The sequence below is a fragment of the Pseudophryne corroboree genome, chromosome 4, assembly GCF_028390025.1.
Source record: "Pseudophryne corroboree isolate aPseCor3 chromosome 4, aPseCor3.hap2, whole genome shotgun sequence".
In the NCBI taxonomy this organism is placed as follows: domain Eukaryota; kingdom Metazoa; phylum Chordata; class Amphibia; order Anura; family Myobatrachidae; genus Pseudophryne; species Pseudophryne corroboree.
In genome coordinates, this window is record NC_086447.1 from 388,859,839 (window position 1) to 388,875,797 (window position 15,959).

Here is a 15,959-nt window from a genome sequence, read left to right on the forward strand (position 1 = left end):
TCCTCTGCCCTTGGGCAGAAAAGAGTGACCTTTTGCGCGCTTGTACTTATGGGAACGAAAGGACTGAGTTTGAAAAGACTGTGTCTTTTTCTGTTGATGTGAAGTAACCTGGGGTAAAAAGGTGGATTTTCCAGCCGTTGCCGTGGCCACCAGGTCTGTTAGACCAGCCCCAAATAACTCCTCCCCCTTATACGGCAATACTTCCATGTGCCGTTTGGAATCTGCGTCCCCTGACCACTGTCTGGTCCATAATGCTCTTCTGGCAGAGATGGACATTGCGCTTAGTTAACAGAATATTGTCCCTATCCAGGGTATCAATATTCTCAGTCAGGGAATCCGCCCATGCGACTCCAGCACTGCACATCCAGGCTGATGCGATTGCTGGTCGCAGTATAACACCAGTATGTGTGTATATACTTTTCAGGATATTTTCCAGCCTCCTATCAGCTGGTTCTTTGAGGGTGGCCGTATCAGGGGACGGTAACGCTACTTGTTTAGATAAACGTGTGAGCGCCTTATCTACCCTAGGGGGTGTTTCCCACCGTGCCCTAACCTCTGGCGGGAAAGGGTATAGTGCTAATAACTTATTAGAAATTAGCTGTTTTTTATCGGGGGAAACCCACGCTTTATCACACACCTCATTTATTTCCTCAGACTCAGGAAAAACTATTGGCAGTTTTTTCACACCCCACATAATACCCGCCTTTGAGGTATTTGTAGTGTCAGAAAGGTTCAATGCCTCTTTCATTGCCGTGATCATGTAACGTGTGGCCCTACTGGACATTACGTTTGTCTCGTCACCGTCGACACTAGATTCAGTATCTGTATCTGGATCCGTGTCGACCCACTGAGGTAGCGGCCGTTTTAGGGCCCCTGAGGGTGTCTGAGACGCCTGAACAGGCACTAATTGATTTGCCGGCTTTCTCATGTCGTCAACAGTTTTTTGTAAATTGCTGACATTATCACTTAATTGCTTAAACACAATCATCCAGTCAGGTGTCGACTCCCTAGGGGGTGACATCACTAACACAGGCAACTGCTCCGCCTCCACCTCATTTTCCTCCTCATACATGTCGACACACGCGTACCGACACACAGCACACACACCGGGAATGCTCTGATAGAGGACAGGACCCCACTTAGCCCTTTGGAGAGACAGAGGGAGAGTCTGCCAGCACACACCCAGCGCTATATATATACAGGGATAACCTTATATAAGTGTTAATCCCTTATAGCTGCTGTTAATCTAGTTATTTGCTGCCAAAATGCCCCCCCTTCTCTTTTTTACCCTGAATCAGATGCAGTACTGCAGGGGAGAATCAGGGAGCCGTCCTTCCAGCGGAGCTGTGAGGGAATAATGGCGCCAGTGTGCTGAGGAGATAGGCCCCGCCCCTTCACGACATCCTTAACTCCCGCTTTTTTGTGTAAAATGGCAGGGGAAAAAATACATCCATATAGCCCTGGAGCTATATGTGATGTATTCCTTTTGCCAGCTAAGGTATATGTGTGTTATATTGCGTCTCAGGGCGCTCCCCCCCAGCGCCCTGCACCCTCAGTGACCGGAGTGTGAAGTGTGCTGAGAGCAATGGCGCACAGCTGCGGTGCTGTGCGCTACCTTAGTCTTGAAGACAGGATGTCTTCTGCCGCCGCTTTCACCGGACCTTCGTCTCTTCTGGCTCTGTAAGGGGGACGGCGGCGCGGCTCCGGTGACCCATCCAGGCTGAACCTGTGATCGTCCCTCTGGAGCTAACGTCCAGTAGCCTAAGAAGCCCAATCCACTCTGCACTCAGGTGAGTTCGCTTCTTCTCCCCTTAGTCCCACGATGCAGTGAGCCTGTTGCCAGCAGGACTCACTGAAAATAAAAAAACCTAACTAAACTTTTATTCTAAGCAGCTCTGGAGAGCTACCTAGTTTGCACCCTTCTCGGCCGGGCACAAAAATCTAACTGGCTTGGAGGAGGGTCATAGGGGGAGGAGCCAGTGCACACCACCTGATATCTCAAGCTTTTATTTTGTGCCCTGTCTCCTGCGGAGCCGCTATTCCCCATGGTCCTTACGGAGTACCAGCATCCACTTAGGACGTTAGAGAAAGTGGCAATCATGTTTAGCCTTTTAAATGATTGCCACTTTAAAAATACAGATGGACTCACCAAAATTTCTGAAAACTGTGCAGCTCGCAGGCTATTACATAAGCCCCACTGACTGTAGCAAGGATGGTTGATGGTTTTGTCATCAATGGTTCAGTTCTCCTCTACAGATTGTTATCAGGTATCAAAGTTTTTTTCTCTCAGCCTGTTGGCCCACTGTGCTCTGTACTCTTCCCTGACTTGACCCGCTGTCTGACATATCCCCCAGCAGGGTTCATGGAAACCATCAATGGCCATCCCTATTCCAAAGTGTTTTAGGGAATGTTATATGTTGTGTTTTTGAGGGGAAAAAAATGCATCACTCCATTCTCAATGCAATTCTGATCATCTCACCACCAATACCAAAATCCTGTACTCCCCGCAATAATTGTGCACTTCTATGATCAGGAACCCATCATTACCTGTTGAATGTTTAGGGGAGATTCAATAAGTGCAATATTCCGTTGGGCACATCTCGAGTATTATAGGAGCAAAATTCCCTGCTCAAATTGTACCTCTATGGCAGGGGTGGGGAACCTCCGGCCCGTGGGCCGTATACGGCTCACGGAGCTGTTTGGTCCGGCCCACCAGCTTGTGTCAGTGAGACACGCTGACGCTCAGTCCGGCGGCAGCGTGTCTCAACTGTCAGAACAGGGAGGAGAGCGCGGCTGTCGAGTGGGAGCGGCGGCGTGTAGTACTTCAAACCAGCCGCCGGTCCGTGAGCCAATCAGAGCTCGCGGACCGGCAGCCAATCAGGAGCCGCGGCTGCCGGTCCGCGAGCTCTGATTGGCTCTCGAACCGGCGGCTGGTTTGAAGTACTACACGCCGCCGCTCCCACCCGACAGCCGCGCTCTCCTCCGTGTCCCACGGTAAGCAGCACGGAGGTGAGGGGGGAGGGCATCTGTATACCTGGCACTGTGGGGGCATTTGTATACCTGGCACTGTGGGGGGGGCATTTGTATACCTGGCACTGTGGGGGCATCTGTATACCTGGCACTGTGGGGGGCATTTGTATACCTGGCACTGTGGGGGCATCTGTATACCTGGCACTGTGGGGGGCATTTGTATACCTGGCACTGCGGGGGCATCTGTATACCTGGCACTGAGGGGGGCATTTGGCACTGTGGGGGCATCTGTATACATGGCGCTGTGGGGACATCTGTATACCTGGCACTGTGAGGGGCATTTGTATACCTGGCACTGTGAGGGGCATTTGTATACCTGGCACTGTGGAGGCAATTGTGGATCTGGCACCGCACTATTGGGGGCATATGTGTATCACGTCCCATTTTAACTGGCCACACCCATTTTTTTGGAGTGTGCGCCTCCGGCGCGCACACACAGTACCTCTAAGGGGCAGACCTGCTGGGGGGCAGGGTAATTTTTTAAGTTGAGAATTTTTGTATGGCCCCCGAAGGATTTTATAAATATCCAAATGGCCCTCGGTAGAAAAAAGGTTCCCCACCCCTGCTCTATGGGGTGTGATCAGGAACAAGCAAGGTTCCTTTCCTGGATAACCCACATTACATTAGTGTAACAGGTTCTAACAGAGCCTTGCGGCTAATTAAATATCCACCTTACTGTTCACATTATTTGTGACTCCAATTGATACTTTGGGGCCATTTCAATTAGCTGCATTAAGTGTGAAAAAAAATTAGGGAAATCATGCTGAACCCCAACAAAGTGGCCAATAACATTGCAGGGTGGTATCAGGGGCATTTTCAATGGTAGAAAACATATTTAGCAAGTGTTTTTTATTTCCACAAATGTAAGCATAGTGTGTTTGGGGTAAAGTAAGCATGCAAGTAGATTTTTATGTAATTTTACTTAGAAATGTCTTCTATAAAAAAAAAAAGTAACATCAAACTGCAAGTTCAAAATTGTATATGTCTGATCTATACAACACCCCTACATACCAACATCAATTCATCCATTATTTGACTTTTTGTGGAAACTTACATAAAAAAATAGCATCTCTTACTGTCGCAAAACTTGACTATTTAAATAGTGCCTTATTAATCAATGGGGGGGGGGGAGCAGATTTCTCTAATTTATAATTGAATGTGGCCTTTTCAGTGAACTACGATATTGCTGCTATTAGTAGTTCTACCCCCTTTAAAAGATGATTACTGTTTTGCTGGTAAGGTTTTGTTTTGACATGCCATTTTTATATATATATTTGCATAGTTTTGCATTTAAGTGAGAATATCTGTGTTACTTGTTCTTCACATGTCCACAGTACTGTATGTAAGTGATAGCTCAACAACTGCCAGACTGCATGGCTGCCCAGACACTTTGATTACATATAATAGTGTATCTTCCTCTGTGAGGGAACAATGACCCTCATTCCGAGTTGTTCGCTCGTTATTTTTCTTCGCATCGGTGCGATTAGTCGCAAACTGCGCATGCGCAACGTTCGCAGTGCGCCTGCGCCAAGTAAATTTGCTATAAAGTTTGGTATTTTACTCACGGCTTAACGAAGAAATTTCTTCGTTCTGGTGATCGGAGTGTGATTGACAGGAAGTGGGTGTTTCTGGGCAGAAACTGGCTGTTTTATGGGTGTGTGCGAAAAAAACGCAGCCGTTTCTGGGAAAAACGCGGGAGTGTCTGGGTGAACGCTGGGTGTGTTTGTGACGTCAAACCAGGAACGAAACTGACTGAACTGATCGCAGTGGCAGAGTAAGTCTCGAGCTACTCAGAAACTGCAAAGAAATTTCTATTCGCAATTCTGCTAATCTTTCGTTCGCAATTCTGCTATGCTAAGATTCACTCCCAGTAGGCGGCGGCTTAGCGTGTGCAATGCTGCTAAAAGCAGATAACGACCGAACAACTCGGAATGAGTGCCCATGTGTTCTTCCTTCTGCACAAGACATTGTCCTAGCAGATGTACTAGTCCCATACAACTTTCAATACCTGAATAATGGGTAAGAAAGAGGTTGAATCGATACCATTTCTGAACACAATACACAAACCACGCCGTGACCTCAATTCAAAAAGATATATTTTACACTCGGTTACACAAAAAAGCTGGGAAAAACCTCTACGCAGTGCAATCTTGTGCAGAAATGTAGCAACTACAAGGCTGCCTGACAGATAATAAATAGCACTCATACAAAGCATTGGTAAACACATTCAGATACATTCGTACAAAATGAATTACATTCACAATCATGCACCCCAGTCTGTTGAAAGCACACTATATTTATAATAAGAATTTACTTACCGATAATTCTATTTCTCATAGTCCGTAGTGGATGCTGGGAACTCCGTAAGGACCATGGGGAATAGCGGCTCCGCAGGAGACTGGGCACAAAAAGTAAAAGCTTTAGACTAGCTGGTGTGCACTGGCTCCTCCCCCTATGACCCTCCTCCAAGCCTCAGTTAAGATACTGTGCCCGGACGAGCGTACATAATAAGGAAGGATCTTGAATCCGGGTAAGACTCATACCAGCCACACCAATCACACCGTACAACTCGTGATCTGAACCCAGTTAACAGTATGATAACCGTAGGAGCCTCTGAAAAGATGGCTTCCAACAATAAACAACCCGATTTGTTTGTAACTATATACAAGTATTGCAGACAATCCGCACTTGGGATGGGCGCCCAGCATCCACTACGGACTATGAGAAATAGAATTATCGGTAAGTAAATTCTTATTTTCTCTGACGTCCTAGTGGATGCTGGGAACTCCGTAAGGACCATGGGGATTATACCAAAGCTCCCAAACGGGCGGGAGAGTGCGGATGACTCTGCAGCACCGAATGAGAGAACTCCAGGTCCTCCTCAGCCAGGGTATCAAATTTGTAGAACTTAGCAAACGTGTTTGCCCCTGACCAAGTAGCTGCTCGGCAAAGTTGTAAAGCCGAGACCCCTCGGGCAGCCGCCCAAGATGAGCCCACCTTCCTTGTGGAATGGGCTTTTACAGATTTGGCTGTGGCAGGCCTGCCACAGAATGTGCAAGTTGAATTGTACTACAAATCCAACGAGCAATCGTCTGCTTAGAAGCAGGAGCACCCAGCTTGTTGGGTGCATACAGTATAAACAGCGAGTCAGATTTTCTGACTCCAGCCGTCCTGGAAACATATATTTTCAGGGCCCTGACTACGTCCAGCAACTTGGAGTCCTCCAAGTCCCTAGTAGCCACAGGTACCACAATAGGTTGATTCATGTGAAACGCTGAAACCACCTTAGGGAGAAATTGAGGACGAGTCCTCAATTCCGCCCTATCCGAATGAAATATCAGGTAAGGGCTTTTATAGGATAAAGCCGCCAATTCTGATACGCGCCTGGCTGAAGCCAGAGCCAACAGCATTACCACTTTCCATGTGAGATATTTCAAATCCACTGTGGCAAGTGGTTCAAACCAATGTGATTTTAGGAACCCTAAAACTACATTGAGATCCCAAGGTGCCACTGGGGGCACAAAAGGAGGCTGTATATGCAGTACCCCTTTGACAAACGTCTGAACTTCAGGCAGTAAAGCCAGTTCTTTCTGGAAGAAGATCGACAGGGCCGAAATTTGAACCTTAATGGATCCTAATTTTAGGCCCATAGACAATCCTGCTTGCAGGAAATGTAGGAAACGACCCAGTTGAAATTCCTCCGTAGGGGCCTTCTTGGCCTCACACCACGCAACATATTTTCGCCAAATGCGATGATAATGTTTTGCAGTTACATCCTTCCTGGCCTTGATCAGGGTAGGGATGACTTCATCTGGAATGCCTTTTTCCTTCAGGATCCGGCGTTCAACCGCCATGCCGTCAAACGCAGCCGCGGTAAGTCTTGGAACAGACAAGGTCCCTGCTGGAGCAGGTCCTTCCTGAGAGGTAGAGGCCACGGGTCCTCCGTGAGCATCTCTTGCAGTTCCGGGTACCAAGTTCTTCTTGGCCAATCCGGAGCCACGAGTATCGTTCTTACTCCTCTCCTTCTTATGATTCTCAGTACTTTTGGTATGAGAGGAAGAGGAGGGAACACATATACCGACTGGAACACCCACGGAGTTACCAGAGCGTCCACCGCTATTGCCTGAGGGTCCCTTGACCTGGCGCAATATCTGTCCAGTTTCTTGTTGAGACGGGACGCCATCATGTCCACCTTTGGTTTTTCCCAACGGTTTACAATCACTTGGAAGACTTCTGGATGAAGTCCCCACTCCCCCGGGTGGAGGTCGTGTCTGCTGAGGAAGTCTGCTTCCCAGTTGTCCACCCCCGGAATGAACACTGCTGACAGTGCTATCACATGATTTTCCGCCCAGCGGAGAATCCTTGCAGCTTCTGCCATTGCCCTCCTGCTTCTTGTGCCGCCCTGTCTGTTTACGTGGGCGACAGCCGTGATGTTGTCCGACTGGATCAATACCGGTTGACCCTGAAGCAGAGGCCTTGCTTGACTTAGGGCATTGTAAATGGCCCTTAGCTCTAGGATATTTATGTGAAGAGACGTTTCCATGCTTGACCACAAGCCCTGGAAATTTCTTCCCTGTGTGACTGCTCCCCAGCCTCTCAGGCTGGCATCCGTGGTTACCAGCATCCAATCCTGAATGCCGAATCTGCGGCCCTCGAGAAGATGAGCCTTCTGTAACCACCACAGGAGAGATACCCTTGTCCTTGGAGATAGGGTTATCCGCTGATGCATCTGAAGATGCGATCCGGACCATTTGTCCAGCAGATCCCACTGAAAAGTTCTTGCATGGAATCTTCCGAATGGAATCGCTTCGTAAGAAGACACCATTTTTCCCAGGACTCTCGTGCACTGATGCACTGACACTTGTCCTGGTTTTAGGAGGTTCCTGACTAACTCGGATAACTCCCTGGCCTTCTCCTCCGGGAGGAACACCTTTTTCTGGACTGTGTCCAGAATCATCCCTAGGAACAGTAGACGTGTTGTTGGAATCAGCTGTGATTTTGGGATATTTAGAATCCACCCGTGCTGACGTAGCACTACCTGAGATAGTGCTACTCCGACCTCTAACTGTTCCCTGGACCTTGCCCTTATCAGGAGATCGTCCAAGTAAGGGATAATTAATACGCCTTTTCTTCGAAGAAGAATCATCATTTCGGCCATTACCTTGGTAAAGACCCGTGGTGCCGTGGACAATCCAAACGGCAGCGTCTGAAACTGATAATGACAGTTTTGTATCACAAACCTGAGGTACCCTTGGTGAGAAGGGTAAATTGGGACATGGAGATAAGCATCCTTGATGTCTAGAGATACCATATAGTCCCCTTCTTCCAGGTTCGCTATCACTGCTCTGAGTGACTCCATCTTGAATTTGAACCTTTTTATGTAAGTGTTCAAAGATTTTAGATTTAAAATTGGTCTCACCGAGCCGTCCGGCTTCGGTACCACAAACAGCGTGGAATAATACCCCTGTCCCTGTTGTAGGAGGGGTACCTTGATTATCACCTGCTGGGAATACAGCTTGTGAATAGCTTCCAATACTGCCTCCCTGTCGGAGGGAGACGTTGGTAGAGCAGACTTCAGGAACCGGCGAGGGGGAGACGTCTCGAATTCCAATTTGTACCCCTGTGATACTACCTGCAGGATCCAGGGGTCCACTTGCGAGTGAGCCCACTGCGCGCTGAAATTCTTGAGACGGCCCCCCACCGTGCCCGAGTCTGCTTGCAGAGCCCCAGCGTCATGCTGAGGACTTGGCAGAAGCGGGGGAGGGCTTCTGCTCTTGGGAAGAGGCTGCATGGTGCAGTCTTTTTCCCCTTCCTCTGCCCCGAGGCAGGAATGAGCGGCCTTTTTCCCTCTTGCCCTTATAGGGACGAAAGGACTGGGTTTGAAAAGACGGTGTCTTTTTCTGCTGAGAGGTGACCTGGGGTAAAAAGGTGGATTTTCCAGCCGTTGCCGTGGCCACCAGGTCCGATAGACCGACCCCAAATAACTCCTCCCCTTTATACGGCAATACTTCCATATGCCGTTTGGAATCCGCATCACCTGACCACTGTCGCGTCCATAACGTTCTTCTGGCAGAAATGGACATCGCACTTACTCTAGATGCCAGGGTGCAAATATCCCTCTGTGCATCTCGCATATATAGTAATGCATCCTTTAAATGCTCTATAGTTAATAATATACTGTCCCTATCCAGGGTATCAATATTTTCAGTCAGGGAATCCGACCAAGCCACCCCAGCGCTGCACATCCAGGCTGAGGCGATCGCTGGTCGCAGTATAACACCGGTATGTGTGTATATACCTTTTAAGATATTTTCCAGCCTTCTATCAGCTGGTTCCTTGAGAGCGGCCGTATCAGGAGACGGTAACGCCACTTGTTTTGATAAGCGTGTGAGCGCCTTATCTACCCTAGGGGGTGTTTCCCAACGTGCCCTAACCTCTGGCGGGAAAGGGTATAGTGCCAATAATTTATTAGAAATCAGCAGTTTTTTATCGGGGGAAACCCACGCTTTATCACACACCTCATTTAATTCATCTGACTCAGGAAAAACCACTGGTAGTTTTTTCACACCCCACATAATACCCTTTTTTGTGGTACTTGTAGTGTCAGAAATGTTCAATGCCTCTTTCATTGCCGTGATCATGTAACGTGTGGCCCTACTGGACATTACGTTTGTCTCGTCACCGTCGACTCTGGATTCAGTATCCGTGTCAGGGTCTGTGTCGACCATCTGAGGTAACGGGCGTTTTAGCGCCCCTGACGGTGTCTGAGACGCCTGAACAGGCACTAATTGATTTGTTGGCTGTCTCATGTCGTCAACAGTTTTTTGCAAAGTGCTGACATTGTCACGTAATTCTTTAATTACTACCATCCAGTCAGGTGTCGACTCCCTAGGGGGTGACATCACTAACACAGGCAATTGCTCTGCTTCCACATCATTTTCCTCCTCATACATGTCGACACAATCGTACCGACACCCAGCACACACACAGGGAATGCTCTGATAGAGGACAGGACCCCACTAGCCCTTTGGGGAGACAGAGGGAGAGTTTGCCAGCACACACCAGAGCGCTATATACACACAGGGATAACCTTATATAAGTGTTACTCCCTGTTATAGCTGCTGTATTTATATATTAGCTGCCAATAGTGCCCCCCTCTCTGTTTTACCCTGTTTCTGTAGTGCAGGACTGCAGGGGAGAGTCAGGGAGCCGTCCTTCCAGCGGAGCTGTGAAAGAAAATGGCGCTTGTGTGCTGAGGAGAAAGGCTCCGCCCCCTTCACGGCGGCCTTTTCTCCCGCTTTTTTCAGGAAACTGGCAGGGGATAAATGCATCCATATAGCCCAGGAGCTATATGTGATGCATTTTTTTTAGCCATATAAGGTTTTTATATCGATTTTATTGCGTCTCAGGGCGCTCCCCCCCAGCGCCCTGCACCCTCAGTGACCGGAGTGTGAAGTGTGCTGAGAGCAATGGCGCACAGCTGCAGTGCTGTGCGCTACCTTATTTGAAGACAGGAACGTCTTCTGCCGCCGCTTTCTCCGGACCTCTTCGCTCTTCTGGCTCTGTAAGGGGGCCGGCGGCGCGGCTCCGGGACCCATCCAGGCTGAACCTGTGATCGTCCCTCTGGAGCTAATGTCCAGTAGCCAAGAAGCCCAATCCACTCTGCAGTCAGGTGAGTTCGCTTCTTCTCCCCTTAGTCCCACGATGCAGTGAGCCTGTTGCCAGCAGGACTCACTGAAAATAAAAAACCTATTTAAACTTTTACTTCTAAGCAGCTCAGGAGAGCCACCTAGCTTGCACCCTACTCGTTCGGGCACAAAAATCTAACTGAGGCTTGGAGGAGGGTCATAGGGGGAGGAGCCAGTGCACACCAGCTAGTCTAAAGCTTTTACTTTTTGTGCCCAGTCTCCTGCGGAGCCGCTATTCCCCATGGTCCTTACGGAGTTCCCAGCATCCACTAGGACGTCAGAGAAATATGAGTGAGAGAGACAAATGTTGGCAATAATGGAAAACAAAATAAAACATGTGATAGAGGGTTTCTTATTTTGTGAGGGAGGCACAAAGAATATTCCGGAAAAATATCATGGAGAGAAAAGAAAAGCGTCGAGGGGACAGAGCAGAGGCAGCCTGTGGCACCTGTATGCGGCAGGGGCAGGGGAGACAGGGCACAGCACCTGCTGCCAGTGTCAGCGCCGCACATGCACTGCGGCCGGGATAAGGATGCGCGAGTGAAAGCGGAACAAGTGCTGCCCGGGGTCACCCCGGCTGCCGGCCAATAAAGGGCAGGTGGCACATCTGTAGTCGTGACTGGCAGGACACACAGCACTCGGGGAAAGTGGCGACAAGAGGAGGCAGGGGGTGTGAGGGTGGAGGGAGGGTGGACCCCAAAAAGACAGAGGAAATGACAATGCTGCTGGCCATATATAGCGACAAGTGCACGGCTGCTTCTGACATCATCCCGCAGCCACACACACAAGAGTGTAGACAGCACTGTACATACATATCCGTAGCCCGTTACCCCATCCATCCGCCCACCCACGCCGTTGCCCCATCTGAGAACCCACACCCTGTTGAGCCAACTGCATACCCACATCCTGTTGCCCCATCTGCCCATCCAAATCCTCTTATCCCCATCTGCCCCTCCACACAGTTATTCCATGCACCCACCCACACCCTGTTGATCCACCTGCCCCTCCAAACCCTGTTACCGGCATCACCGGGCTGCGGCAGTTGAGGGGTTACTGTTACCCGGCAGCGCGCTCTCTCACACACCCAAATAAGTGATGGAGATTACAGACTTCGGGCGACTTCGCCCAGCACTGTGCCCCCCGTCCTCTGTGCCAGTGTGCCCCCAGCATCGCCCCTCCTCTAACGGCGGCAGAGAAGTAAATAGAGCCCGGGTACCGTTAGATGTGCTGGCAGCGGGACTGTCGGTGTGCGGGTCCGGAGGAGGCTGCTGTATGTCAGCGAGTGCGGCTCTCTCCTCCTCTCAGGCCCGGCCAGCGAGCGCTGTGTGCTGTACTGCAGCCCCGCCCCGGGGCAGAGCCCGGCCGCTCCCAGCCACACACAGCCGGGGAGCGGGGACGCGTGAGGGGGCTCGCCTGATGATGAGGAGGGGGAGGCGGGAGAAGTGATACAGGATGATGGGGACCGGAGAGTCCAGCCGCGGGCTGAGACGGGGAGGGGGGCGGGGTGAAGCGGCCTGTATGAGTAGGAGGTGAGCGGGGGCCGGGGGGATAGAGGCGAGCGTGAGGCTGATGGGGACAGGGAGCAGAGAGGGCAGGGCGCTAGCACAGGGGCATGAGAGCGACAGTAACAGTACGCACAGTAAGGCGTTAATCAGGGAGACACGGGCACACACCGCACACTCCTGCTCCCTGTATGGCGGAGCTGTCTGTGCCGGTTTCTCCCGTTACTCTGACGTTATTGATCTGCCCGGTGTAACAGAGTGAGAGCGAGACGATAGCTACCTGTAATAACTGTTGCGCTTTGGCAACTGAACCAACTGCGGGTGGCCTGGCATACTCATTTCACAATTATCTGAACCGAACCATACATATGTCTGCTTTGTATATGGGAAGTATCCATACTAGCACTGCCTGATGAGAACTCATGGGGGGATGTACTAAGGCTGGGTACACACTACACACGCGTACCCTTGTACCCAGCCCCACACAGTGGCGGATCTATACTTTTAGGGAGGGGGGCGGTTTAAGAATAGTGACTCCTCCCCTCTACTCATAGCTCCTCCCACTTAGTTTTATCCCTCCCATTTTCAACAAATATTGGGGGGAAAACCCCCAGAATATTCATAAATAGATATTTTCTGTTATACTGATTAAAAAAAAAAAAAAAGATGTGATTGCACAATAAGGACTTTTTAGTCAACCACGTTGGTTCACCATTGTACTACGTGTTGCCACTCGCCCACTGCCAATAGTACACAGTACTGCATCTTCACCTCTGGAAGTGTCACAGGGTGGCCATAGCCACTGTGCAAGGCACATTCATGCAGGGCTGCCATGAGAAATCCTGGGCCCCGATACAACAACTTCCTGGGCCCCCACACTGCTTTAGGGGCGTGTCTAGCACGAGAAGCACCCACTCACAGGAGCATGGCATGCTTCCTAGCCAGGGCAGTAGAGAGCCTGGCTGGGCCCAGGTGCTTTTCTGGGGGCAAGGCCCAATCGCAGGAGGCATAGCCATGCACCCTTAGAAAAAAATACAGAAAAAATTGTATTTTAAGCACTTTCCTGGCCACCAGCGTGTGATGGGCTGAGAAGAAGAGCTGCAGCTGCTGCATCCAGGTAAGGAAGGGGAGGGAGGGACCTGGACCCCTACAGGGCCCCTCCATCAGACCTGGGCCCAGGTAATTTGTACCCTCTCTGCACCACTGCATTCATGATAGTTATAGCAATAGTGTACATTACAAAGAGCAATGAGGATAACCAAGCAGCAGTAATTGCAGACAGCCCAGTAACAGAACCATGTGCAGGGACCAGGTCCAGCCAAGCAATCACTGGGTTATATAGGGCTGCCCCTGGTTGTAGCACCAAGCTGCAGGGAGACTCTGAATACCCTGCACCCATGCAGGTTAGCACGCAGGGGGGTGAAATCTCATTGCACAGACTGCAGCACTAAATATATACACAGAAGGTATATTTACACGCAGAGCTTAAAGTGGTCCTTGAGAGGTGGGGGAACTCATTACCCCGCGCGCCGAAGGTGCGCGCTGCAAAAAGGGTGTGTGGCTTCACTAGGAAGGGGCGTGGCCACACAATAGTACCGATTCAAAATAACGCCTCACAGCAGCATAATCTTATTCACATCCCCCCACATATCAGTGCCCTTTTACACACACAATACCCACAGTAGGAGTAACGCCCCTAACAACCCCCCCTCCCTTCCCCCGAAGTTATAGGGATTTTTATGTGTTTACATTTAGATGAAAAGCACAATATAGCAGGATATGTTGAACAACCTTTGCTCACCTCTCCTATGTCTTCCATGTGTCCTTTCTACTTTCTTGCTTCCTTTGTCTGTCACTCTCCTTGTGTCTATATCTTCATCCTAGGCAACCCTTACTCCCTGTATACTGTACTTTCCTTTGTGTCTGATCACCTGACTCTTTCTCTCCTTTACTTACCCCTTACACCTCTCACTCCCTGCTACCCTTTCAGGCTCTGCTTCTATCTCACCCCTGTGCCCCTCACTCTCCCATCTCAGCCACATCTTCTCTTATACACCTTTCAGACCACCACCTCTGAACACGTTTTATTGGCACATGAATGTGCATAACCCATGTTCATGTGCGGTCTGAAAGGGGCCAGGATTGAAATACAGAGTCGAGCGACCCAGTATTCCAACTTAGGTAGCGAGAGCAAGGTTGAACACATGTTCAACTCAACTCGCTGTGCGGTGTGAACGGTTGCCAGGTTGAGGTGACCTGGCACTTGTTCACTGTGCATGGATGGGTGGCGCTTGGATATCATGTGATCTCCAAGCACCGTCCCCCTCTGTGTCACTGCTGACATCACCAACCCGGCAATATGCCGGGTTGCAGTCAGCGGGGCGCCTGAGGTGGGTCACACGCTGGGAGCTTCCGTGTCAGGCTCCAGGGTGCAACCTGCCTTAGGTGGTCTGAAAGGGGTGTTACTCTCCCATCTCACCCCATGCTTCTCTCACCACCCTCACACCAATCTCACCCCCTGCTCCTCTCTCTACCCCATCCCAATCTCACCCCTGCTTCTCTCATCATCCCCTGCCGTCTCACCCCGTTCCTCTCATCATCCACCTGCCGTCTCACCCCCTGCTTCTCTCCTCATTGCCCCCCACTATCTCACCCCCTGCAGCTCTCATCACTGCCCCCACTATCTCACCCCCTGCAGCTCTCATCACTGCCCCCACTATCTCACCCCCTGCAGCTCTCATCACTGCCCCCACTATCTCATCCCCTGCAGCTCTCATCATTGCCCCCCACTATCTCACCCCCTGTAGCTCTCATCACTGACCCCCACTATCTCTCCCCCTGCAGCTCTCATCATTGCCCCCACTATCTCACCCCCTGCAGCTCTCATCATTGCCCCCCACTATCTCACCCCCTGCAGCTCTCATCATTGCCCCCACTATCTCACCCCCTGCAGCTCTCATCATTGCCCCCCACTATCTCACCCCCTGCAGCTCTCATCATTGCCCCTACTATCTCACCCCCTGCAGCTCTCATCATTGCCCCCCACTATCTCACCCCCTGCAGCTCTCATCACTGCCCCCCACTATCTCACCCCCTGCAGCTCTCATCATTGCCCCCACTATCTCACCCCCTGCAGCTCTAACCATTGCCCCCCACTATCTCACCCCCTGCAGCTCTCATCATTGCCCCCACTATCTCACCCCCTGCAGCTCTAACCATTGCCCCCCACTATTTCACCCCCTGCAGCTCTCATCACTGCCCCCCACTATCTCACCGCCTGCAGCTCTCGTCATCCCCTGCCATCTCACTGCACTGCCCTGCCTATTTCACCTCCCGCTTTTTCATCATCCCCCCCGGCCCGCCATCTCACCCCCTGCTGCTCATTCCCCACATGATCACATCCACACCTCCTGCGTCCGACGAGCGTCCTGTTAGCGGCCGCCAGACAGTCCTGAGTTACGGATCGGCTGCCTGGCAGCGCCGCTGCCGCCACTGCCTGCTATAATGAGGGGGACGCTCATTGAAGCAACCACGGATTGCGGGCCGTCAGCTAATGAAAAGCTGCCACTTGGCTGCTTCTCATTGGCTGGTTATTCACAAGCCGTGATTGGCTCTGACGCCGGTCCAGCGAGCAGAGATTGGCTGGCAGCTGCTTTTGCTGCTTCCAACTCCTGCTGGGACCTGAAGCATTTACTTGTTGGTGGACGGACGGAGGCGGAACTGGTTCCGCCTTCAATTA

At 50.8% G+C, this 15,959-nt stretch overlaps 1 protein-coding gene across 7 annotated transcripts in view; it reads right to left on the reverse strand.

Annotated features, from left to right (window-relative positions):
- ELOVL5 (ELOVL fatty acid elongase 5) overlaps window positions 1-14,054 on the reverse strand; it is a 181,404-nt gene extending 167,350 nt beyond the window's left edge. Inside the window, exon 1 of one of the 7 annotated variants that reach the window (XM_063916702.1) lies at window positions 14,022-14,054. In XM_063916702.1, coding sequence (XP_063772772.1) covers window positions 14,022-14,039 — 18 coding nt within the window. In that variant the 5' untranslated portion in view covers window positions 14,040-14,054. The other 6 variants (XM_063916706.1, XM_063916705.1, XM_063916707.1 and 3 more) reach the window with 6 other exon arrangements.
- Window positions 14,055-15,959: the final 1,905 nt, after the last annotated feature.